General features: G+C 41.7%; 1 protein-coding gene across 2 annotated transcripts in view; it reads right to left on the bottom strand.

The window, feature by feature from the left end:
• Positions 1-24,727, bottom strand: part of smarcc1a (SWI/SNF related, matrix associated, actin dependent regulator of chromatin, subfamily c, member 1a) — a 218,938-nt gene that overhangs the window by 50,657 nt on the left and 143,554 nt on the right. Inside the window, exons 22-26 of one of the 2 annotated variants that reach the window (XM_043687999.1) lie at positions 23,969-24,027; positions 20,719-20,845; positions 13,056-13,222; positions 8,238-8,372; positions 3,707-3,971 (exon numbers count right to left, since the gene is read on the bottom strand). In XM_043687999.1, the coding sequence (XP_043543934.1) occupies positions 3,707-3,971; positions 8,238-8,372; positions 13,056-13,222; positions 20,719-20,845; positions 23,969-24,027 (753 nt within the window). The remainder of the gene's footprint in view (positions 1-3,706; positions 3,972-8,237; positions 8,373-13,055; positions 13,223-20,718; positions 20,846-23,968; positions 24,028-24,727) is intronic. The other variant, XM_043688000.1, reaches the window with a different exon arrangement.

Genomic DNA, 24,727 nt, shown 5'->3' with positions numbered 1-24,727 from the left:
GGTGCTCCGGTTTCCTCCCACTGTCCAAAAAAAAAGTGCAGGTTAGGTGAATTGGCCATGCTCAATTGCCCGTAGTGTTAGATGCAAGGGTAAATGTCGGGGAACGGGTCTGGGTGGTTGCACTTCAGCGGGTCGGTGTGAACTTGTTGGGCCAAAGGGCCTGTTTCCACACTAAGTAATCAAATCTAATCTCTCCACCCCCACATAATTCTAGATCCAAACCTACAACTTGGCACTGCCCTCTTGACTTATCCATCTTCCTTCACACCCGCCCACTCCACCCTCACCTCCGACCTATCACAATTACCCACCACCTGCATCCACCAATTGCATTCCCAGCTACCTTGCCCCCCACAAGCCACACCCACACCCTCCCCTTTATCTCAGCCCCCTTCCCCACCACATTCCTGACGAAGGGCTTATGTCTGAAATGTTGACTCTCCCGCGCCTCGGATGCTGCCTGACCCACTATACTTTTCAACTCTGACTCTCCAGCATCTGCAGTCCTCACTTGCGCCAACTTGCTATGTTGTCACATAGATGCCAGTTTTGTTGCTGCACAAGAGTAGCTTGGTCAGGGGTGCAGCTAGTTCTGAAGCATGTCTTCTGTACTTTTGGCAGAAGGTTATCAAGGGTCTGGGCCTTTGCAGTATCCAGGTTTCAGCTGCTCCTTTCCGTCAAAAGGAGTGAATTGAGTTGGTTGAAAATGGATAACTGTAAGCCTGGGGACCTCAGGAGGAAGCAGAGATGGATCATCTACACACTTCTCATTGAAGCTGGATCAACCTAACTTATACATTGTTTTTGCTGGGTTGTCAATCATGGAGAATGGGGATACTTGTGCAGCTGTCTCCTTTGGTTAGCTGTTTAAGTTCCGCCATTATTCATGTCTGGATGTGGCAAAGTGCAAAGGTTAGATCTGATCTATTGGTTGTGGGATCACTTAGCTCCATTTCTGAAGTTTGGCATGGTGTTGTAGCTTTATTACCTCATTTGACGCCTCATTTTAACATATGACTGGCATTGCTTCTGGCATGTCCCCTTCCATTCTTCACCGAAGAAGGATGGATCTCCTTGTTGAGGGCAATAATGGAGTAGAGGATGTATCAAGCACAAGTTACTGGTTGTGGTTCAACACACAGCACCTCACGGATGCCCAGTCGTAAGTTGTCAGAGGTGTTCAAAGTCTGCCCCATTTAACATAATCTTAATGCCACATAATGGAGGAGAGCTTCCATGTTAAGACTGGATTGGGTCTCCATCAGGAATGTGTAGTGATAAATTTAACCCATAATGTTATGGAAAGATGCATTTGTGACAGGTAGACTAGTGAGGATAAGGTCAAAAATTCTGATCCACCAACCAGTTAGTTTCCCCATTGCCTGCTCCAGATTGAATAAAGTAGCGACGTCCTTTTGGACCAGGCAAGCATAATCAGTAGTGGCACTACCAAGCCAGGCATGGGGAGGTTCCACAACTGAAATGGAATTCTGCACCTGTGCCACTCTGTGCTTCTGTGAAATGGTATTTGAAATGGATGGGTCTTAACTGATCAGCTAAATTGACGCTGGGAGATGGTATTGCTGGTAGATGGCAGGATATGTCCTTGTCCATGTTTGACCGAGTTCCATGACACTTCATGGTGTCTGGAGTCAATATTGAGGACTTTCGGTGCAACTCCTTCCTGAAAGTATAACACTGTACTGCTGTTGGGTTTGTCCTGTTGTTGGGACCAGGCATACCCAGGAGTTCCATGGATACGGTTATGTCAGCTATCAGCCTTTTCCTTGACCTGCCTGTGGGATTGTTCTCTCAATTTTGGCACATGCTCCCAGACGTTAAGGGCACCTTGATTGATGGCATTGGATTTGTCACAGTTTATTTTATGCCAATGCTGGTACTGAGTAATCTGTCTGATTTCATTGCTTTATTTAAGTTTTGCAGCAGTTTGATACAACTGACTGGCTTCTTGGGCCATTTGGAAGGGCAGCTAAGAGTCAAACACATTGCTGTGGGTTTGGAGTCACATGTAAACCAGATCCACATATTTCTTGCCTTGCAAAGCATTGGTCAACGAGGGCTTTTACAACAACTGACAACACAGTCGCTGTTCGATCGGAAAAGATTTAAAAATAGAAACCTAAATCAAATTTTGCCTTCAGCCATGATGGGATTCAAACCAATGTACCCAGATAAATAACCTGGTGGTCGAGGTTACTAGTCCAGTGACTGTGTGCTATTTGTGGTAAAACGCCACTTAGCAGTAAAGTACATAAGGAAGGATGGAGGCAGGCTCAAGCAGTGAAACAGCCAACATGCATGGGTTGGATTGAATTGTCCATTTCTACCCTGTATTTTGTGTCACACTATCTCTCCACCTATTCATCTCATCTTTTAATACCGTTCAAACAAACACCGTGGGCGGCACAGTGGTTCGCACTACTGCCTCACGGCGCTAGAAGACGCGGGTTCAATTCCCGCCTCAGGTGACTGACTGTGTGGAGTTTGCACGTTCTCCCCGTGTCTGCGTGGGTTTCCTCCCGGTGCTCCGGTTTCCTCCCACAGTCCAAAGATGTGCAGGTCAGGTGAATTGGCCATGCTAAATTGCCCGTAGTGTTAGGTAAGGGGTAAATGTAGGGGAATGGGTGGGTTGCACTTCGGCGGGGCGGTGTGGACTTGTTGGGCCGAAGGCCTGTTTCCACACTGTAAGTAATCTAATCTAATCATACTAAGTTTCTGGCCACACTTTTTATTCAGCATTCATGTCCTTTTTTTTCTTTTACCCTGGGAAATGTTTTGCAATGTTAATGTCAAATGCCAACGGCAAATTGCTGTATTTATTACTCAAATACCTCAACACTACATTAAATTCCCTTAGCAAAGGATGCTGGTTTCTGAACAGACAATCTGGCCATCTTATCACCTCAGACGATGAGACATGAGAAAACATAAGATTAGTGACAATTACCGAGTTGTGCTAGATGCAAAATTCTTGAATGAGAACTTGTTTTCAGTTTTATATATTCAGTCCAACTGCAAGTGTTAATGCATCACAATGATTGGTCTTTTCCATGATATGGGATAATGAAATTACCATGTAAAATGTGAACATTCTATTGACAAGCAATACAACTCGTGCACTTGAAAAATGTTTTCCCCTTCTGACCATTACTGTCAGAATAATTACAAGATTCCAGTTCTTATGAGTGTAGATTTATGCATGCATTGACGACACGAGATGTCAGTTATATCACTCTCCATAGATGGTACTTGACCTAAGATGGCTAGTATTTATGTTTTCAGAATAATTATATTCTTGGTGGTAGCCTCTGGGACTTCACATAGGTGACCACAGTCCATGTGTAAATCTAGGCAAAGGCAGCCTGACAGCTGCCTCATCCAAGGACCAAACAGAAAAACAGAGTACGAGAAAGCAGTATGAAATTGAAGATGCTGGTCATACTTCTGGGCTCTCAGTCGGTAACTAAATACATCAAAAGGTATTGGATCCAACCAGATACCTTGCAAATTACCTTTTCCCAGTAGTACATCCCATGCAGTCTTCACCAAATAAGTCAAGATTAGTGGCAATGAAACTTGAAATGGTGATTAACTGAATCATAAGCTTTCTTACAACACAAAATCCATTTGCTCCATTACTTAAACAAGCATGGAAAAGTTAAGATTTGGATTTAATCATACTGACCTAGCTGCTGCTGCATCTGGTGGTGAATCATTGGATAAGGTGGTGGCGGTGTTGGACCTTGTTGCATCATGCCCATAGAGCTCAGCTGCTGAATACTAGTTGTGGTCGTGGTGGTGGCTGCAGCGGCGGCAGCATTTTGTGAATGCTGCTGTTGCTGGTGATGCTGCTGCTCCAGCTGCTGCCTGGCTCTCATTTCAGCATATTTCAACTGTTCCATATGGAAGGCCTGTCGTTCTGTGAGCAGTTGTTGTCGCTGCTGTTCCAGCTGAAATAAAGTGCAATGGTAACACACATCAACACCGTCTAAAAACAGCATGGAGACTGATGTTGTCCTTCCAAAAACTAAGACCTTTACAGCAGCAAGCTTCAAAAATGTTCAAAACCATCAAATAATTTCCAGAAATAGTCCCTCTTGTCGCAAATGTGGACAGTCTGTGCTGTAACCAAGCCCAAATTCAGCGCACAAGTAATCTAGACTATACTAAGAGTTACATTGAAAACCAATTTGAAATCATCAGCTGGGCCTGCAGCGTGACAAAGTTATGCTTAGCCGAATCTACATACATATTATGTCGTATGGAGGCAAAAGGAATTTGTACATAATTGCATCTTTTCCCAACTTGAAAAGGGAATGGAAATAACCAAGTACTTCTGCACACATACAGCAATGCTGTGACCAATCAGAATCTACTGATTGAGAATTATGATTTATGGTCAACTGTTCTTGAAGCATCTTCATGCCAATTGTGCCTCAACCAATCAATCATCACTCTCTTTCTCATTTTGTACAAAACGATGTCTCTCTTATTTTCAAGTTTGTTTTTACATCAGAGTTCTGATGAGCGCAAGATGAAATGCTTCAATTTCTCGTCTCCTTTGAATAAGTGCAATACTCTGAAAAATTAATCACTCTTGAAGAAATGGATAATTGCACTTGTTCCAAAGTTATCCTGTAAGTCACAACACAAATTAGTCTGACTGATACAGTCTGTACTCTCACAGTTTGAAGCACAACAACGATCAGTGTTAGGGCCACAGATGTGAAGGAAAAAAATTCAATAATCTGTTTTGCAAATCCTCTCAGTTCCACAATCGCAGCAGTGATTTTAAGCATCTCTACAGATTGCGCCTGTTGCTTGAAAGGAGTGAAGTTATTTCCACAAAAAGGATAGCATTGACACCTTGACCTCAGAACTGATTCAGCCCTCAAAGCAGCTGCTCACTTTTTGTGGAAATAACTTTTGCATTGTATTTGCACTAATCGAATTAATGCCAGTGCTAATTAGCATATTTCCTGAAGGAATAAAGGAAATGTATTGCACATTGCAATACAATTACATGCTCCACATCAGTTAACAGGATCTAAGCTTGAAATTAAAATGTTTCAGTTGAAGTGCTCAGATTGAACTAACTGGTGAGAATATAAGCAGTCACCACTTGTTATCTGCTTTTTCAGTTCATAAAATAGAACAGTAAGTTAATTATACAGTCGTCTCTTGATAGGATGTACACTATTCAATTAAGAACAGAGTTTTATGAACGTGCTACACAAAATGTAATCAGCATTTTGAAAAATATGGCTGTTCAAACGATGCATATTTCTAAAACTAAGGACTGCCAAGCAAACTTAGCATTTGTGATCTAAGAAGACATGCTAAGTAAAAGAAACATTGCACTGCCCATGAAAAATCTTAAGGGCTACAGCTAAGGACTTGTCTTTTGTTAAAATGATCCAACATATAAAGCTTCAACTTTCTTTCCCTCTCACTATACTCAGCCAATTGCAATTCCTTTCCTCCTCTGATTGGAAAGGAAAACATTACCCTGGTTGCATCTTTGATGTGACGAGATCAAACTTGATCTCAGTTTGTGCAATGATAGAGCTCCAAGTACCAGCACAAATGGCATGACATATCTGAAATTTGGAATAACAATCAGTAATTATACTTGAGAGGCTTTCTTTGTTAAAATAAATACAAAACACCATTGACTGAAATGGAATAATAATGCAATGGCACATTTGTTATCTGAACTGTTGAGATGTTCATCTGTCTAACTATCAACCAGGCTGCGCACTGACATGAGAGAATTTCACTCTCCAGCGGCAGCAACATCTTGTGCATGACCCCTCAAAATTTAAGCTGAAGTAGACACTACTGAATGCTCGATCGCCTCATTTCCATCCATTCGAACACTCTGGATTCATATGACACTGTGGTTAGAGCTCCACTGAAGTCCCTCACTAGCTTTGGTGCATTTTATCGTCATTGTTAGTGGATTGCTTTGTAGTGATTCATTTATGTGGTGCCATGAACATTGAAAATAAATCCCGACAGAGCTTCAAAGAGGCAATCAAAAACGCATGGAAACGAAGTACAAGGTGGCAACGTTTGGAGGGTTTGGCCACAAGTTTAATTAGGCACAAGCAAAGATGCTTGTGAGAAAAGTGAAGGTGGTATTGGAAAGATTTCAGGAGAACATTCAGCACATTAAGTTCAGTCAGCTGGACACTTAGCCTTGAGAATTGGGGTGAAGAAAACAGAGAAAGGATGTGCCAGATCAGGTGAATGGATCTTGGAGCTTGTCTTTATGATGTAGAAAGGGAAGAATTAAGCCCAAAGGTTCAATACCAATATAGGTCAGTAAGCAAAAGAGTAATGTAAATAGTAGATAGTAGAAGTTAGGATAAAGCTAAGATTTGGATTAGCAGTCTATAAAAAAAAAAATCTATAAATTAGAAACTGGACAAGACAACGAGGGAATCGTCAAATTTGGAGGTGACAAAGACATGGATGAGATAGATAGGCTGATGCATTTTGACAGTTTGCATTTTTAAAAATAGAGACATTCGAGTGTTGTTGGTCTTTGTGAGGTGTTGTGGTTTTTCTGAGGAAAGAGGAAAAAAAAAACTGGTGCAGAAAGCCTTTCTGGAATAGTGACCTAATCCACTAGGGATCCCTGGAACATTAATGGACAGTGATTTATGCTGGATCGATTTAAGACAGATGGGGTAAACATTGAGGCAATGAGATGGTTTCCTAAACCAAAAATCAAACAAAAACATGAGAAATTTTTAGGTCAGTTCAGGACAGACCTGACAGGAGTTTCAAACAAATATAGAAGCTGCCCGAGAAACATTTTCTGAAAGCAGTTAAAGGAATAAGTTAACTCAGTAAAGTTTGGTATGTGCAACTTCCAGACCAGTAACATTTAATTAGAAAGCTACAGGTTATTTGAAGGAGAGAATTCTCTCAGTATTAAGCATATTAACCTCAGACTCCACAGTTCAGAGGGTAAAAACTGTTAAATCACCTTAAAAATCTGGTAGATGAAGGTGCAATTTCTCTGCATTTGAATTTTGGTACTGCTTCACTAAGATTCCTGTGTGATGGTGATGGGGTATTCGGCTAAGTAGGCTGCTCTATCTTGCTTGGTGTCAAACTGCTTTCATATTGTGAAGCAGTGCTCTTCTGGACAGATGGCATAGATTCCACGATACTCCTGATGTATACGTTCTAAATGATGGCGAGAGTGTGGCAAGCAAGCCACCTCTCCATTCTTCAAAACATTCAAGATAAAGCAATCCACTTGACCAGCTTCCCCATTCATTGTCTTACACATTGGCAGTGCGCACTGTGTACAAGGTGTATTGTAACAAAAAAGACAACACTCCTTCACCTGCACCTTGCAAATGCACCATTGCTACCAGAGAAAGGACAAAGGTAGCAGACATATGGGAGCTCCACCACCTGCACGTTCCCCTTCAAACAACTCAATATCTTCATTTGGAACTCTATCATTATTGCTTCATTGTTGCTGGGTCAAATCCTATAATTTCTTTCCAAACAGCAATGTGGGCACTGATAGCCCATGTGGGCACTGATTGCTGCCACCATTTAAAGGTCGATGAAGGACAGGCAATAAAATGGTGACCGAGCCAGTCAAGCCCTCATCCCGCAGGTAAGTGAGAAAAGGACCAAGATTAGATTACTTAGTGTGGAAACAGGCCCTTCAAACCCAGCAAGTCCCTCAGAAGAGCAACCCACCCAGACCCATTCCCCTACGTTAACCCCTTCACCAAACACCACAGGCAATTTAGCATGGCCAATTCACCTGACCTGCACATTTTTGGACTGTGGGAGGATCCTGGAGCACCCGGAGGAAACCCACACAGACACGGGGAGAATGTGCAAACTCCACATAGGCAGTTGCCTGAGGCGGGAAATGAACCCAGGTCTCTAGCACTGTGAGGTAGCAGTGCTAACCACTGTGCCACCGTGCTGAGAGAGGAAGTTTAGAAAATACTTTGCTCACACAAGAAAACAGTAAAGTTAAACAGCAATGGTTACTGCAACAGTCATAACACGAAAAGGCAATCAATAACGTTTCTGAAAGAAAAAAAAAACTGGACAGGATTACTATTCAACAGGCTGCCTAAATGGCTTTTCTCCAGTCTGATATATTTTTTGATGAACTGCACAAACTAACTGTGACTATTTGCAATGTTGGAGTGTAATAGAAAAGACCTTACTGCTTCTCTCTCTCGATCCATAATGGTTTCCAATTCTTCAAAGTGACGCAGTTTTATTTCCAGCTTCTTCATTTGGGTTTCAACCAGAAGAGCAACAAGTGACTTGATCTTCCTCTCCTCCACTGCTGCAAGGTGCTGAAATAAATAAAGAGGAGATTCAAGAACAAATTCCATCGTGGAACAGTCCAACAAAAATTAATTGCAGAGAGTTCTCCTATAATGTGCGTTTATTAAATGCAATTTGTCTGTGACGTAATTTGTGAATTGCCGACTTTTCTTTTGTAAAGCAAACTCCCATTCGCTGTTGTGTGATTCTCACCCCGACATGAGGTGTCACGATGCAAGGAAGACTGGACTCCGCATCAGCGACAGCCAGCTCGAGCATCGCATGAAGAGCTTCATCAAAGGTACTGTGAAATGTTTGTGCCAGTGGACTTGGAAAAGCATCATGAAAATGTCGCCACAGCCTGAGGACAAGAAGCTGGGAGCAAAGAGTTGAGACAAGTGTGAAATTTCACTGAAATTGACAACAGTAAAAGGACAATGTTGAGGAGCAGTCTGAAACTTGGCTTTATTGTTTGTATTAAGAGATTTTTTTCTCTTCTTTTGTTTAAAAAAGATGTTTAGATTTTAAAGTATATTTGCAAACTCATGTAAAGCTGTTTCAGTGGTTAATCACTATGGTTACCGACTGCAAAAAAAAATACCAGTGGAGAGGCTTGGACATGGTCAGTAAGCTGCTCAGTGTGGTCAGTCAGCAAACATTGAACATAGTGGGGAAGCGACAGAAAGGTGGGTGGCACATTATTACTTTTGGTGCATACATTGTACAGGAGACATTCAGAGTTAGTCAGGGTCAGATGTTAGTGAGGATTAGAGCGACTGGGGAAGATGTTGCAGGAAATGGTGAATACAGTAGCAGAGATAGAGTGAGAGTGAGGTATCAATGAGAAGATGGTGGCACTTCAACTAGCAGAGCAGAGAAGGTCATTAATCTTCTTCCAACATTCTGTGCATTCCTTCATATGGTTGAGACTGCATTGGCTGAGATAGGAACCCTGGTCCAGAATGGCATCCTCTGTTGGCCTGGGAGAAAAAAGACATCCTGCCTCTGCATCACCCCATCCCCATCAGCAGCATCTCCATGTTCTTGCTCAAAAGGAAAGGCATTAATTTGCCATTGTCTGCCACATCTAGGGCTTTTTAAAGATGGTGCTTCCCAGCATATCCAGGAAGTGGTGAATTGTTTTGGAAATAGCACATGGTGCTAGAATGAGAGAGAGGGGCACCAAAGGATGGGGCAGATAATAAATCAGACGGGTTTTATAAAATAAGGTGATAGGTCTTCAAGCATCATGAACCTCAAAAACCTGACAAAACACTGACACTTCAGCGAAAGGAATTAAGATTCAGTGCTTGTTTCAATCTGGGATCTAACTTGAGCAGTTACTATGAGATGGGATCAGAAGACTGGTGAGAATGTAGTGCAGTGAGCAGGTATAGATGCTAACCAAGAATAATCAATTGAAGATCTTGCTGAATTGCATTATACAGTATAAAAGGTCAGTTACAACAGGTCAAAATTTACTTCGACTGTGCAAGCATTTGTTTTATGCTAACTACTACTTGTGTTTCGATTTCGACTGGTATTATTGGTGGTGAGCCCCACCTTGTTTTTCCCATGGGCCCCATTATCCCTACTGAATGATTTTCTATAAATGCCGTCGTATGGGAACACAACTATAACACTGTAGGAGAACTACCTGTAATACCTTGGTCTTCTGGTATAGATTAGGTTTAAAATGGAATGGAAGATAACAGAAAACCTGGAAGCAAAAGTACTTCCAACTATACAAAAGGTCTGCAGTCAATTTCAGTGTCAGGCAAGATCCCTTCATAGTTATTTTCCACAGTTAATTGCTCATAAACAGTGAAATTCAATGAAAAGTCTCTTCTTCCTCAGGCAGCTGAGGAAATCTGGCATGACAGCGAATGCCCTTGCCAACATTTATAGGTGCATCATTGAGAGCATTCTGTCTGGATGTCTCACAATCTAGCATGGCAACTGTACCATTCAAAATCGGAGACGGTTACTGGCCCAGGCAATCACAAAGGCCAGACTCCAATCTATAGAATCCACCTACCAGGCAGACTGTCAAGGAAAGGCTGCCAGCATTCTCAAAGATACATCCCACCCTGGCAATGTTTTTCTACAATCTCTACCATCGGGGAGAAGGTACACAAGCTTGAATACACGCAGTCAGTTTCGAAACAGTTTCTACCTGACTGTTGTTAGAATACTGAATGGACTCTCAAACTCTTAACATTCGTCTGTACCTGTGTTTTTGTCATTGTACACTTATGAGTTGCTTATCTATGCTACTTAATTCTATGATCTGCCAAAACTGCTCGCAAGACAAAGGTTTTCACTGTGCTTTGGTAGATGTGACAATAAATTCAATTCAATTCAAATTCAACGTCTTCTACCATTTGACAGAACAGAAGATTCAGCAATTCACTATCCAGTTTCACTTCAGCTACCCAACTAATATACCCTGCCTCAGCTTGTAGCCATTCTGCTGTCTGGTATGCTGTGTTCTTTCTACTATCCTCCAAAGGCGAGGATAAAGTTGTACTAAGACTTGCTTTCTCAAAATGCAACACCTCGCAGTTATCTAAATTAAACTCCATCTGCTACTTCAGCCCATTGGCCCACCTGACCAAGATCCCATTGGAATCTGAGGTAACCTTCTTCGCTGTCCACTACGCCTCCAATTTTGGTGTCATCTGCAAACTTAATAACTGTACCTCTTATGCTCACACCCAAACCATTTATATAAATGATCAAAAGTAGTGGAACCAGCACCTATCCTTGTGACACTCCAATGGTCACATGCCTCCAGGCTGAAAAACAACCCTCCACCACCACCCTCTGTTTTCTACCTTTGAGCCAGTTCTGTATCCAGAAGGCTAGTTCTCCCTGTATTCCGTGAGAGCTAACCTTACTAACCAATCTCCCATGGGAACCTTGTCAAACACCTTAAGTGCACATCTACCGCTTTGCCCTCAATCCTCTTTGTTACTTCTTCAAAAAACTCAAACAAGTTTGTGAGACATGATTTGCCATGCATAAAGCCATGTTGACTATCCCTAATCAGTCCCTGCCTTTCCAAAGATGTATACATCCTGTCCCTCAGGATTCCCTCCGACAAACTGCCCACCACTGATGTCAGGCTCACTGGTCTATAGTTCCCTGGCTTGTCCATATCACATTTCTTAAACAGTGGCACCACATTAGCCAATCTCCAGTCTTCTGGCACCTCACCGGTGACTGTTGATGATACAAATATCTCAGCAAGAGATCCAGCAGTCACTTCCCTAGCTTCCCACAGTTGTAGGGTACACCCGATCAGGTCCTGGGGATTTATCCACTTTTATGCATTTCAATTCATCCAGCACTTCCTCCTCTAATGTTGACATTTTTCAAGAGGTCACCATCTATTTCCCTACATACTACATCTTCCATGTCCTTTTCCACAGTAAATACCGATGCAAAATACTCGTTCAGTATCTCCCCCATCTCCTGCAGCTCCACACAAAGGCTGCCTTGCTGATCTTTGAGGGGCCTATTCTCTCCCTTGTTACCCTTTTGTCTTTAAATGTATTTCTAAAAACCCTTTGGATTCTCCTCAACTATTTGCCAAAGCTATCTCATGTCCCCTTTTGTCCTCCTGATTTCTCTCTGAACTATACTCCTACTGCCTTTATACTCTAAGGATTAACTCAATCTATCCTGTGGAAACCTGACATATGCTTTTTTTTTTGTTAGCCAAACCCTCAACTTGTTTAGTCATCCAGCATTCCCTATACCTACCAGCTTTTCCTTTCACCCTAACAGGAATATACTTTCTCTGGATTCTTGTTATCTCATTTCTAAAGGCTTCCCATTTTCCAGACGTCCCTTTACCTGCGAACATCTGCACCCAGTTAGCTTTTGAAAGTTCTTGCCTAATAACGTCAAAATTGGCCTTTCTCCAATTTAGAACTTCAACTTTTAGATCTGGTCTATCTTTTTCCATCACTACTTTAAAATGAATAGAATTATGGTCACTGGCCACAAAGTGCTCCCCCACTGACACCTCAGTCACCTGCCCTGCCTTATTTCCCAAGAGTAGGTCAAGTTTTGTACCTTCTCTAATATGGAACATCCACATACTGAATCAGAAAATTTTCTTGTACGCACTTAACAAATTCCTCTCCATCTAAACACTCAATGTGAGTCAATGACAAGGAAAGAAATATTCATGCCCTTTAAGTGAGGGAGTTCCAGAGACCTAATGTATTGAAAGGAAATAAAGTACGCATCAAGCTAATGGCTGGAATAAAGTTACAGTCGTGAAAACAATGTTCAAGTTGTAGACTATTGGACTGTAATCTGACTACACATCCTTTGGTCAAAATTCTTTTATCCTTCATGGAAATAATATGAAGAATGAAAACAGCACTATCCATGATACCAGCTGAGCACACAGAGGTATGACTCCAACTGGGAAGTTTTCCATAATTGGACTTTTACTTGGGCTTTTTTTACATTGTACTCAAATAAAATGTGACCCCAATATCAACCTTCATTACTAGTCATTTAACTCGCTGCTACTTATGTGACCTTGCAGTTAACTGCATTGCTGCATCTCCCTACATTATGCAGACCATATTTCTAAAGTACATTGATTGAAACATTTGGAAAATGTCCCAAAGGCATGAAAAACACTATAACTTTAAGTCTCAACAAAAAAAAGTTAAGTCGATGAAAATTACCTTTGCCTTTGTAGCAGCTGAAGCCAGAGCTGCTGCAGCAGCAGTGACTATGTTCCCTTCACCAATGTGCTGCTCTAATTTCTTCTTCCCAACATCCAATTCTTTGTCTTTGGCAGTGACATCAATATTTTCCTTGTTCTCCTCTTTGTCTTTTTCATCTGCTACAACTATCAGATTAAAGACAAAGTTACTTTAAGTAGGCACAGAAATTTAAACACCGCTCCATAAAGCACAAATGCAGTTTTATGCATGCACTTCTATCTTTTTCAGAATTGAATCAATCCATTTGCCTTTCAAAATCACTGCTTAGTCTTCCATATAAAACATATCATGGAAATGCATGCCTTGTTCTTTGACAGGTGCTTAAAATGAGAAGATTTGTAGCTCAGGTTGAGGTTCTGGATGTATGGGTTTGCTCGCAGAGCTTGAAGGTTCATTTTCAGACAAACGAAGGCTCATTGAAGATGTTACCGAGTATGGTGACGAAATGTCTGAAAATGAACCTTCAACAAGCAAACCTACATCCAGATACTTTAAAACTAATTGAAATCCTGCCAGTTCTCCCAGAAGCACAGCTTGTGCAAAGGTATCTCATTAGTAATTAGATATTCGAGAGCCTGGGAGAGATTCTCACCGACATCGAAAGAGGCAAGAGTGACAACAGACTTGGATACTTGACTTTCTATACACGAAAACATCCATCCTCAATTCATAATAATCTGCACTGATGACCCCCTCATCTTCCAAACAGTGAAGTTAGAGAATGAGATTGTTGCAGGTTCACTGTGGAACTTAAAATCACATGATTTTGATTTAGTATAGTTTTATCCTAATCTCCAATAATTCCCTATAATTATTGAGTGAATTTTGATATAAACTTCAAACGTGACAAGTTACAGGCACACAGATACAAAACCGCTGAAGACAAACTCAGAACTAATTTAACTAACTTCTTCAGAGAAGGTACAACATGGAAACACAATGCTGTTCACAACCATTACTCATGTTCAGCCTCCACGAACATGGGGAATGTTCAGATAAAGGGATGGCTGGAAAATGGGAAGTCATCAAAAATGAGATAACGAGTCAACAGACAATATGTTCCTGTTAGGATAAAAGGGCAAAGCTGGTGGGTGTAGGGAATGCGGGATGACTGGATAAATTGCGGTTTTGGTCAAGAATAAGAAGGAAGCATTTGTCAGGTATAGAAGCAGGGATTGAGAGAATCCTTAGAAGAGTATAAAGGCAGTAGGAGTATACTTAAGAGGGAAATCAGGACGATCAAAAGTGGACATGAGATAGCTTTGGCAAACAGGGTTAAGGAGAACCGAAAGAGATTCTATCAAGACATTAAAGGTTATAAAAGTAACTAGGGAGTGAATAGGACACCTCAAAGATCAGCAGGTCAGCCTGTATGTGGAACCGCAGGAGATGGGGAGATACTAAATCAGTGTTTTGCATCAGTGTTCACTGTGGAGAAGCACATGGAAAATATGGAATGTAGAAAAATAGATGGTGAGATCTTGAAAAATGTCCGCATTACAGAGGAGAAAGTGATGGATATCTTGAAACGCATAAAAGTGGATAAATTCCCAGAACCTGATCACATGTACTCTCAAACTCAGAGAAGCTAAGGATGTGATTGTGGGATCTCTTGCTGAGATATTTGTATCATCAAGAGCCACAGGCGAGGTGCCGGAAGACTGGAGGTTGCCACTATTTAAGAAAGGTGGGAAGGAAAAGCCAGGGAACTATAGACCAGTGAGCCTGACATCAGTGGTGGGCAAGTTGTTGGAGGGAATCTTGAGGGACACTATTTACATCTATCTGGAAAGGCAAGGACCAATTAGAATAGTCAGCATGGCTTTGTGTGTGGGAAAATCCTGTCTCACCAACTTGATTGAGTTTTTTGCAGTCGCAAAAGGAGAGGATCAATGAGGGCAGAGTGGTGGATATGATCGATCAAGACGTTCGACAAGGTTCCTCACAGTAGACTGGTTAGGAAGGTTAGACTGCATGGAACACAGGGAGAACCAGCCATTTCAATGCAGAACTGGCTCCAAGAGAGAAGACAGGGTTGCTTTTCAGACTGGAGGTGAGACCAGTGGAGTGCCACAAGGATTGGTGCTGGGTCCACTACTTTTTGTTATTTATATAAATGATTTGGATATGAACATAGAAGGGAAGTTAGAAGCTTGTAGATGACACCAAAATTGGAGGTATTGTGGAAAGCGAAGAAAGTTATCTCAGAATACAAAAGGATCTTGATTAGATGGGCCAATGGGTGGCAGATGGAATTTAATTTACATAAATGCAGCTCAATTTTGGAAAGGCAAATCTGGACAGGATTTATTCACTTAATGGTAAGGTCCTGGGAGTGTTGCTGAACAAAGAGACCTTGAAGTGCAATTTCATAATTCCTTGCATTTGGAGTCAGAGGTAAATCGGATGGTGAAGGTGGTGTTTGGTATGCTTAGTTTTATTGGTCAGAGTATTGAAAATAGGAGTTGGGAGCTCATATTGTGGCTGAACAGAACATATTTCACACCACTTTTGGAATACTGTGTAATTCCAGTCTCCCTGCTATAGGATGTTGCGAAACTTGTAAGGGTTCAGAAATGATTTATAAGGATGTTGCTAAGTTTGGAGAGTTTGAGCTACTGAGAGAGGCAGGGGCTATTTTCCTTGGAGCATTGGAGGCAGAGGGGTGACCATATTGAGGTTTATAAAAATCATGAGGGGCATGGATACGGTAAATGGTCCAAACCCAAAAGGCACAGGTTTAGGGGGAGGGGGGAAAGATTTAAGAAGGGCCAAAGGGCTAACATTTTGATGCAGAGGTTGGTGCTTGTATGGAATGAACTGCTCGAGGAAGTGGAGAAGGCTGGTACAATTACAACATTTAACAGGCATCAGGGTGTGTATAGGAACAGAAAGGGTTTCAAGGGATGTGGGCCAAATGGGACGAGATTTATTTGGGATATCTGGTTGGCATGGACGAGTTTGGACTGAAGGGTCTGTTTCCAAGCCCTTTGACTCCATAATTGTCCAAACATCCCATAAACACACTCCTTGGCAAAAAGGAAAATTCAAACACAGATATTCGGATATTCAGTGCTTCAAACCAGGAGGAAAAACATGGAGAAAATTCAGAGTGCACAACCAGGAGTAATCCACTGAAGATTCCAAATCAGTTGAGACCCCAATAGTTTCTAAACTCAAAAACCTAGAAATCCTGATCTGAGAAAGCTGGCCACATCCATTCAGGCTGTTTGAACAAAAACTCAAGGCCTCCCAAGCGGTTTACTCTCATGGTTCTGATGGATTGCTCAGTGCCTCTGCCTTGCAACCTCTGCTCAAACAAAAAAAAAGCAACAAAATAAATTGAAGTCACAGCATCATCACAATGAATCCTTCACGTTGGCATCTGAATTCCCAAATGGATCCCAAACGTCTTTATTTATTCACTTGCAGAACAGGGGCTTTGCTGGCTGGGCCAGTATTTATTGCCCATATCAAGTTTCCTGAAGTGGTGGCAGTGAGCTACCTTGTCAAACTGCTGTAGGTCATGTACTATAGGTGGATCCACAAACCTATTGAAAAGGGATTTTGGTCCAGCAGCAGTGAAGGAATAGCGCTAATTTCCCAAATCAGCATGGCGAGTGGCTTGGAGATGAACTTGCATATTCCCATGTATCGGCTGCATTCAGTACTCTTGGCAAGACAAACCACTTCCCCCTCTCATTGTTTCTTACTAATTTATAATTACATTGCCACCCATACTCCATGTTAACACACCTCAATTTTCTCCATTAGAATCTTGCACAGTATCTCGATGGTTTTCCTAAGTCACAGAATCATAGAATTCTTGCAGTGTGGAAACACTCCATTTGGCTCAACAAGTCCAAACCAACCCTCCGAAGAGTATCCTTCCCAGACCTGTTCCCCATAGCTATTACTCTACATTCCCCTTGACTAATGCACCTAATCTACACATCCCTCGACATGAAGGGTAATTTAGCTCGGCCAATTCACCTTAATTGCACATCACTGGACTGTGGGAGAAAATCAGGGCAGCCGGAGGAAACCCATGCAGACATGGGGAAAAGTATGCAAACTCCGCACAGATAGATGCCAGAGGCTGGAATCAAACCTGGGTCCCTGGCACTGTCTGAAGCAGCAGTGCTAATCAGCGCTCTTCTTGGGGGATGGAGAAAAGAGTCAATCATCTCAACTTTAGAATATCATGCAATGACACAGCATTCGGATTGTTCATTCATCATATTACACTTGAGCAGACTATTGGATACAACAATGCCTTCAATTCATCCTGCTTCAGCCTTTTCAGCATATGCTCTGCATAACACAGTCATAATTTTCCCTTGAAGTATTTACCCATTCTTATCATATTACAATTCAATCTTCTTCCATTGTCTTTTAAGATTGAATTTTCAAGAGTACAGCAATTTGCCTGCAAATGAACAAGTTCCCTCATGTTTTTTTCTGGCAGCTCACATTTTTCTTCTCCACTGGACACAGTTTCTCCTTTCTCACTACCAAAACTGATCGTTAATTGAACACATCAACAATTCAAAAAACAAATTGTCAGAACTCAATGAACAACAGAGTTGGCTTGTCTTGTCATGCTATAAAATTTGAAGCCTTCATCCTGAGATGTCAAAAAAAAATCACCACTGCATTTCCCCATAATTTGCTCCCTTCAAAAGAAATCATCTTTCTCCAAACTTCTTGCATTACTTCCTCACCTGACGCACACATCTTTGGATTGTGGGAGGAAATCCACGCAGATACAAGGAGAATGTGCAAACTCCACACAGTCACCCAATGCGGGAATCGAACCCAGATCCATGGCGCTGAGGCGCTGCAGTACTAACCACTGAGCTACTGCGCTACCCACTAGTGAACCAGATGGGTTTTTATAACCATTGACAATGGACTCAATCCTAATTCCAGATATTTATTAAATTCAAATTCTGCCATAGTGGGATTTGAACTCCGTTCCTCACAGTTGTCCAGTGATAATATCACTAGGCCACTACCTCTTTACAATTATGACAGCATCACCTTTGCAGGGCAGTCAGTAATGGTCAAAAATGTAGCATTGATGGAATAATCCACAAAGATGAACAAATTATGGTTGAGTGTTTTGAAACTGTCTAAATTACAAATATGGCACAAGCATCTATTATGTCATACATGAGAACTCACAATCAAACTGAATCTCCATAAATAATTGCACACACCCCTGTCATTCAACCTTCCTTGACCTGAATGGCCTACTGTTGCTTAGGAATAGCTCAGGAACTATACTTCCTGCAACTGGGACACATGTAACATTCCCATTCATAATGGAGAGAATAAAAGTTGCATACCCGGGTTCAATTCCCGCCTCAGGCGACTGACTGTGTGGAGTTTGCACGTTCTCCCAGTGTCTGCGTGGGTTTCCTCCGGGTGCTCCGGTTTCCTCCCACAGTCCAAAGATGTGCAGGTCAGGTGAATTGGCCATGCTAAATTGCCCGTAGTGTTAGGTAAGGGGTAAATGTAGGGGTATGGGTGGGTTGCGCTTCGGCGGGTCGGTGTGGACTTGTTGGGCCGAAGGCCTGTTTCCACACTGTAATGTAATCTAATCTAATCTAATATGCCTTCGAAACGACCCTATCAACTTAGGTTGCAAATTTCAAGGATCTACATACTGGACACCAAGATCTCTCTACTCATCTACACTACCAAGAATCTTAGCATTAGCCCAGTACTCTGCATTCCTGTTGCTCCTTCTAAAGTGAATCACCTCACCCTTTTCCACATTAAACTTCATGTGCCACCTCTCAGCCCAGCTCTGCAGCTTATCTATGTCCTCTGTAACCTGCAACATCTTTCGGCATTCACCACAACTCCACCGACCTTAGTGTCATCTGCAAATTTACTAACCCATCTTTTAACGCCCTCATCCAGGTCATTTATAAAAATGACAAACAGCAGTGGCCCCAAAACAGATCCTTGGGGTACACCACGAGTAACTAAACTCCAGGATGAACATTTCCCATCAACCACCACCCTCTGTCTTCTTCCAGCAAAACAATTTCTGATCCAAACTGCTAAATCACCCTCAATCACATGCCTCCATATTTTGTTTAATAGCCGACCGTGGGGAACTTTATCAAATGCCCTCCTGAAATCCATAAATATCACAACAACTGTTTTCCCCTCATCCACCTGTTTGGTCACTTTCTTAAAGAACTCAATAACGTTTGTGAGACACGATCTACCCTTCACAAAACCATACTGACTATGTAAATATGCATGAAGCAGTAAATGTATCAGTAAATAAATATTTCGCTGTCATCTCCTTCAGATAGATTGGAAACACATGCACACTACTGAGTGCTCAGACTATGTTAGACATGTTCAACAAGTCTCACTGTCTTCTGCCCATCATGAAGCCTGCTTAACGACGACTGATCTAGAGAACTCCTGGCTCCATTCACAATCCCAGTCCAAGGTGAAGTCCCTTGAAGCTGACAAAGACCTAGATATTAATACTATTCTGAAACTAAGATTACAAGACGCATCATCATTTCAGTACTCTCCCAGAATTCTGTTGTGCTGAGCCAACATATCCAGTTGGCCCAGCGTCACAGCTCTTTGAGATAGTTCCCACTGATCGGTTAGTACCACGTGATTATTTTTCAATTAAAACAGGATGTTTTTGCATTGGGCCTGTTTTCCAGTACTTTTCCAGTGTATTTCAATTGTTGATGGTCATGTCGGATTAACTCCATGGTCTGGTTAGAAAACAGCAATTTTTTTTAAGCCTACCACTGCAATGGGGTAGACAAAGAGTGGGGTTATGACACTGTTTTGCAAGGAATTATTGAATCTCAGGACATGAGACTTCACGGGGTCCACAGTCATTGTTGGGGACTCCCAGGGCAACTCCTTCCCAACCATATACTACTGTTCTTTTCACAAACTTTCCACATTTGTCACTCTCAGAGTCAAAGAGATGTATAGCACGGAAACCTTCAGTCCAAGACATCCGGAATTAATCTTGTACCATTGCCAGCACTTGGCCCATATCTCTCGAAACCCTCCCTATTCATATACCCATCCAGATGCCTTTTAAATGTTGTAATTGCACCAGCCTCCACCACTTCCTCTGGCAGCTCATTCCATACATGCACCACCCTCTGTGTGAAAAAGTTGCCCCTGAGGTCCCTTTTCTATTTTTCCCCTCTCACCGTAAACCTACGCCCTCTAGTTCTGGTCTCACTCACCCGCCCCCCACCCACCCAAGGAAAATAGCCCTTGCCTATTCAGCCTCTCCTTCAAGCCTGGCAACATTCTTGTAAATCTTTTTTGAACCCTTTCAAGTTTCACAACATCCTTCCCATAACAAGGAGACCAGAGTGAGCTGGACCAATGTCCTGTATAGCTGCAACATGACTTCCCAAATCCTATACTCAATGCACTGACCAATAAAGACAAGCATACCAAATGCCTTCTTCACTATCCGATCTACTTCTCTCATTTTACTTCACAAAACACTTGCAATCAAAAAACAAACAGAAACATTCAATTAATATTTCTGTTCAGTATCCATTTCAAAATGACCAAATCCACAAAAGGCACTTCATCCACCTACTTGGCTTAATGTCAGTACTGGCAGCTTCACTTTCTATAGTTTTCTCCGATGCCAGCTCCTTAGGAGATGGGATTTGCATCTTCTCTGTACTTTCAGAAGTTGCTTCAGCCTCCTCTTTTTCAACCTGCTAAAAAAAGACTCAAGTGAATACACTACTCTGTTGTAAAGTTTCCTTGTCTTTGATGTAAATTGTTGTGATCAACTTTGTAACAATCTGCACAGATCAAGAATAAGGAAGGATAGTGCACTAAGCTTTAAATCACAAAGGGCATAGATAGGGTCGACAGTGAGAATCTTTTTCCACGTATGGAATCAGCTATTACAAGGGGGCATAGCTTTAAATTAAGGGGGGGGGTAGGTATAGGACAGATGTTAGCGGTAGGTTCTTTACTCAGCGAGTCGTGAGTTCAGGAATGCCCTGCCAGGAGCAGTGGTGGACTCTCCCTCATTATGGGCATTTAAGCGGGCATTGGATAGGCATATGGAGGATAGTGGGCTAGTGTAGGTTAGGTGGGCTTGGATCAGCGCAACATAGAGGGCCGAAGGGCCTGTACTGCGCTGTATTCTTCTATGTTCTAACATAAACATATTTCTAGACTGCTTAAATGCTGAGTATGTTACTGGAATAATTAGCGCAGAAAATGCTTTCTCAATTACAAATTGATTATTTAATAATTGAAGAGGTTACAGACATATGGGAAAGGAGTTCCTAGCTTAAGTGACAATGAGGATTGATGAGGGTACTGCAGTGTAGCACACTGAATGTTGTCTACATGGACTTTACTGAAGTATGTGATCATGTTGCTTATGCTAGGCTAGTCCAGAACATTAAGTAACATGGGATCCACACTGAGTTGGTAAGTTGGATATAAAGTTTGCTTGGTTATCGAGACAGAGGGTGGTTGTAAAGGGGGTTTTCTAACTGGAGGTCTGTGACCAATGGTGTTCTGTAAGGATCAGTGCTTGTGCCTCTGCTGTTTGTTACATCAGTAAATGGTAGGACCCTTAGAAGCACTTGAATACAGAGGAATCTTGGGGTGCAAGTCTACAGCTTAAAGTGGCAACACATGGTGATAACTTCTAAAGAAGGCTTTATGGCTTGCTTGCTTTCGAGCCATGTTGCAGTTGTATAAGACCTCAGTTCAGCTACACTTGGAGTATTGTGTGCAGTTATAAATAGGAGGGATGTGGGGACTTGGAAGATGGTGCAAAAGAGGTTTACCAGAATATTACCTTGATTCGAGTGTTTTAGTTGCAGAGGTTGGACAAACTTGAGAGTTTTTGCGAGAGGATTGCAAGCAATACACCAATAAAAGCACATAAAATTGAGTGGCATGGATAAAGGTGGATAGTCGGAGTCTTTTTTTGGCGCCAGGGTGGGAAGTGTCAAATACTAGGGGGCATAGATTTAAAGATAAGAAGGGAAAGGTTCAAAGAAAATAGAGCAATACAGATCATGTGAAGGCAAATGGGATTAGTTTAGAATGGCATCATGGTCAGCACAGAAATGATCGGCTGAAGGACCTATTCTTGGGCTGTACTGTTTTCTGGCGGATTTACTGGTCTGTTTACATGTTAGAATTACATGCAAAGTACTTTTGGAGACTCATCGCAATGAGATTTTTTTCATCTCAACCAAGCAAATCATTAGTATGTCTTTGCTGCAGTAATACCGGACTAAAACTGACAAAGCTTATTGGAAGGGTTAAAGTGATGATTCAATTTTCGAAGAGAGAAAATAAAACTTGGTTCTCAAGTGCTCTTTTCGAAATTGGGGAGTGCCGTCAATATTTGGAATTATAGCAAATGCTGTGTAGAATTTTGAAAAGGTATTATTTTAAAATAGAATTTCAAGATGAAATATACTTTGACAGAGCATTTTAAGAAACAACATTTATTGATGCAACAACAAACCTTGACAGCTGAAGAAACTGTCATTCATGGGATGACGAAAGCAAGTGACAGAAACACAAAAAATCACAAGTCCAGAAAGCACAAGTTTTGGGAGGTTGCAAGACAAAATGAGTTCAGTTCTGTTCTGAGGAAGGGTCACTCAAATCAAAACATTTACTCTGATGTCTCTCCACAGATGCTCCCTGACCTGAACTTTTCCAGCAATTTCTATTTCAGTCTCTGATTTACAGTATCCGCAGTTCTTTTGGTTTTTAAAAGGAGTTCAGTGATAAGCAGGACAAAACAAAGAAGAGGCTGAAACATAGGAACAATGATTTTGTGTTCGAGCTCATCTTCTTTATGAGACTGAACTACGGTTCCCTTGAACCAATTTCCAGAAAACCCCTCAAACCTAACTCTTTCCCAAGGTACCATGTTAGCTGATACAGTGAGTGAGTGTCTCTTCACGTCTTGTCCCCATCTCTCCAAATTTATAGGTACTCACCACCACTTTCTGCTGGGCAACAAATACTGACACAGCCAGACATGTCAACAGCCCTTGCAAACTTCCATTCAATTTGCAACTTAACCTTCCTCACAAAATACTCAAAGTTCTCAACTCGCAAATCCAATTCAATTTTATCTGGTACTTGATCTCTTAAATCCTCAAATCATACTTCCTCCCCTGCCAGAATATCTAAGACATACTGATGTTAACCTCACATTACATCTCAGCGTTATAAGATGAAGATAAACTATTCCTCCTTTTCTTTCTCAACCTGGTTTTAGAGCCTGTGGCATTTGACCTCATTCTCTGTCTCCAAAGACATGTCATTATCATCCAGTTGAATGGAGCTGCTCTCACCTGGTAACATACTTGCCAATCTAATTAGCCAGACAATCACTTGCTAATGCTTTGCATCCTGTTTCCATACAACTTTGCCTCATTTTACCATATATTACTTCAAGGATTCCATCCAACTCTTATCTGTATGCTTCCCTTCGTAACAGCATCAGACAGCAGTGTTAATTTCCAAACGGCTGGACTCCCTGCACGTTTTTGTGGGGCAATGAAGCCTGTACAACTTACATCGGCACAGAACATGATTCAGTACTATACTGTGGCCAGAAGAGTAGGTCAAAGGCCAAGAATCCATCAGTGAGGATCTATTGGAGGTATTGTCAAACGAGACTTCAAACAAAGATTGAAGTCATGGCTCTCTGTGTTATCCCTTGAGCAAGAATGAATTCCTCAGTTAGTGTTTTGCAATAATACATTTCCCCATCAAGCACTTCAGAAAAATGACCTAAACTATTAGCATGCCCCCATTTGTGAGATATGCACGACTTCACTCACTTTTTCTGGCTCTTGCCCTTCAGGTTCCTGAGTTTCCATCTTTTCCTCTTCAACATCCCCTGCAGAAATGAAAATGAAAACTTCATAAGACTCTGCACGTGAAATGCTGCAATTCAAAATATCGCAGAATATAGCACTGAATGAAAACCTAGCAAGAGTCACACTTCATTTTTATGTTCTGGAAAACCATGTTAGATGAGTGGTCATCTCAACACTGCTCCAATTATCTTGTGTTAATGGCAGATTGGTACCTGCAAGGAAGAAGACGGTAAGCAATATCATGCTATTGTACCAAGCTCGGCATCACAATCAATACAGTAGAAATCTACAAAGAAAAACGGACATCAGGAACACAAAGCCGAGCAAAGTCTCCATGCAACACCACAGAAAGTGAAGTCAATCAGCTGCTCTGATAATTAAACAAACCAATTTGACTTTATGAGTGATGAAATTGATTTTTGTTTTACTTTTTATTTTGTTAATATTGTTTATTTTTCAATTTACACTGAGGTTTGCCAACAGCTGCTCCTGTCAGCTCCCTGATAAGCTAATCCAAATTGAGAACAAATCAGAGTACAGGTTCACAATCCTTTAGCTAAAATTCCCGAAAGCTTGAAAATCTGAAATTTTTTTTGTGAAGCTTTATTATGGCATGTGAACAGGTGACCCAACTCCACACCCACTCGAACCATGTCACTCAGATGTGATGGCATGGTCCAGCACTGGCAGACGTCAATTGCGTCTCAGTGCTCATACTAT

The sequence above is a fragment of the Chiloscyllium plagiosum genome, chromosome 4, assembly GCF_004010195.1.
Source record: "Chiloscyllium plagiosum isolate BGI_BamShark_2017 chromosome 4, ASM401019v2, whole genome shotgun sequence".
Taxonomy (NCBI): domain Eukaryota; kingdom Metazoa; phylum Chordata; class Chondrichthyes; order Orectolobiformes; family Hemiscylliidae; genus Chiloscyllium; species Chiloscyllium plagiosum.
The sequence above is the reverse complement of the archived record's forward strand: the minus strand, read 5'-3'. Positions and strand labels throughout refer to the sequence as shown.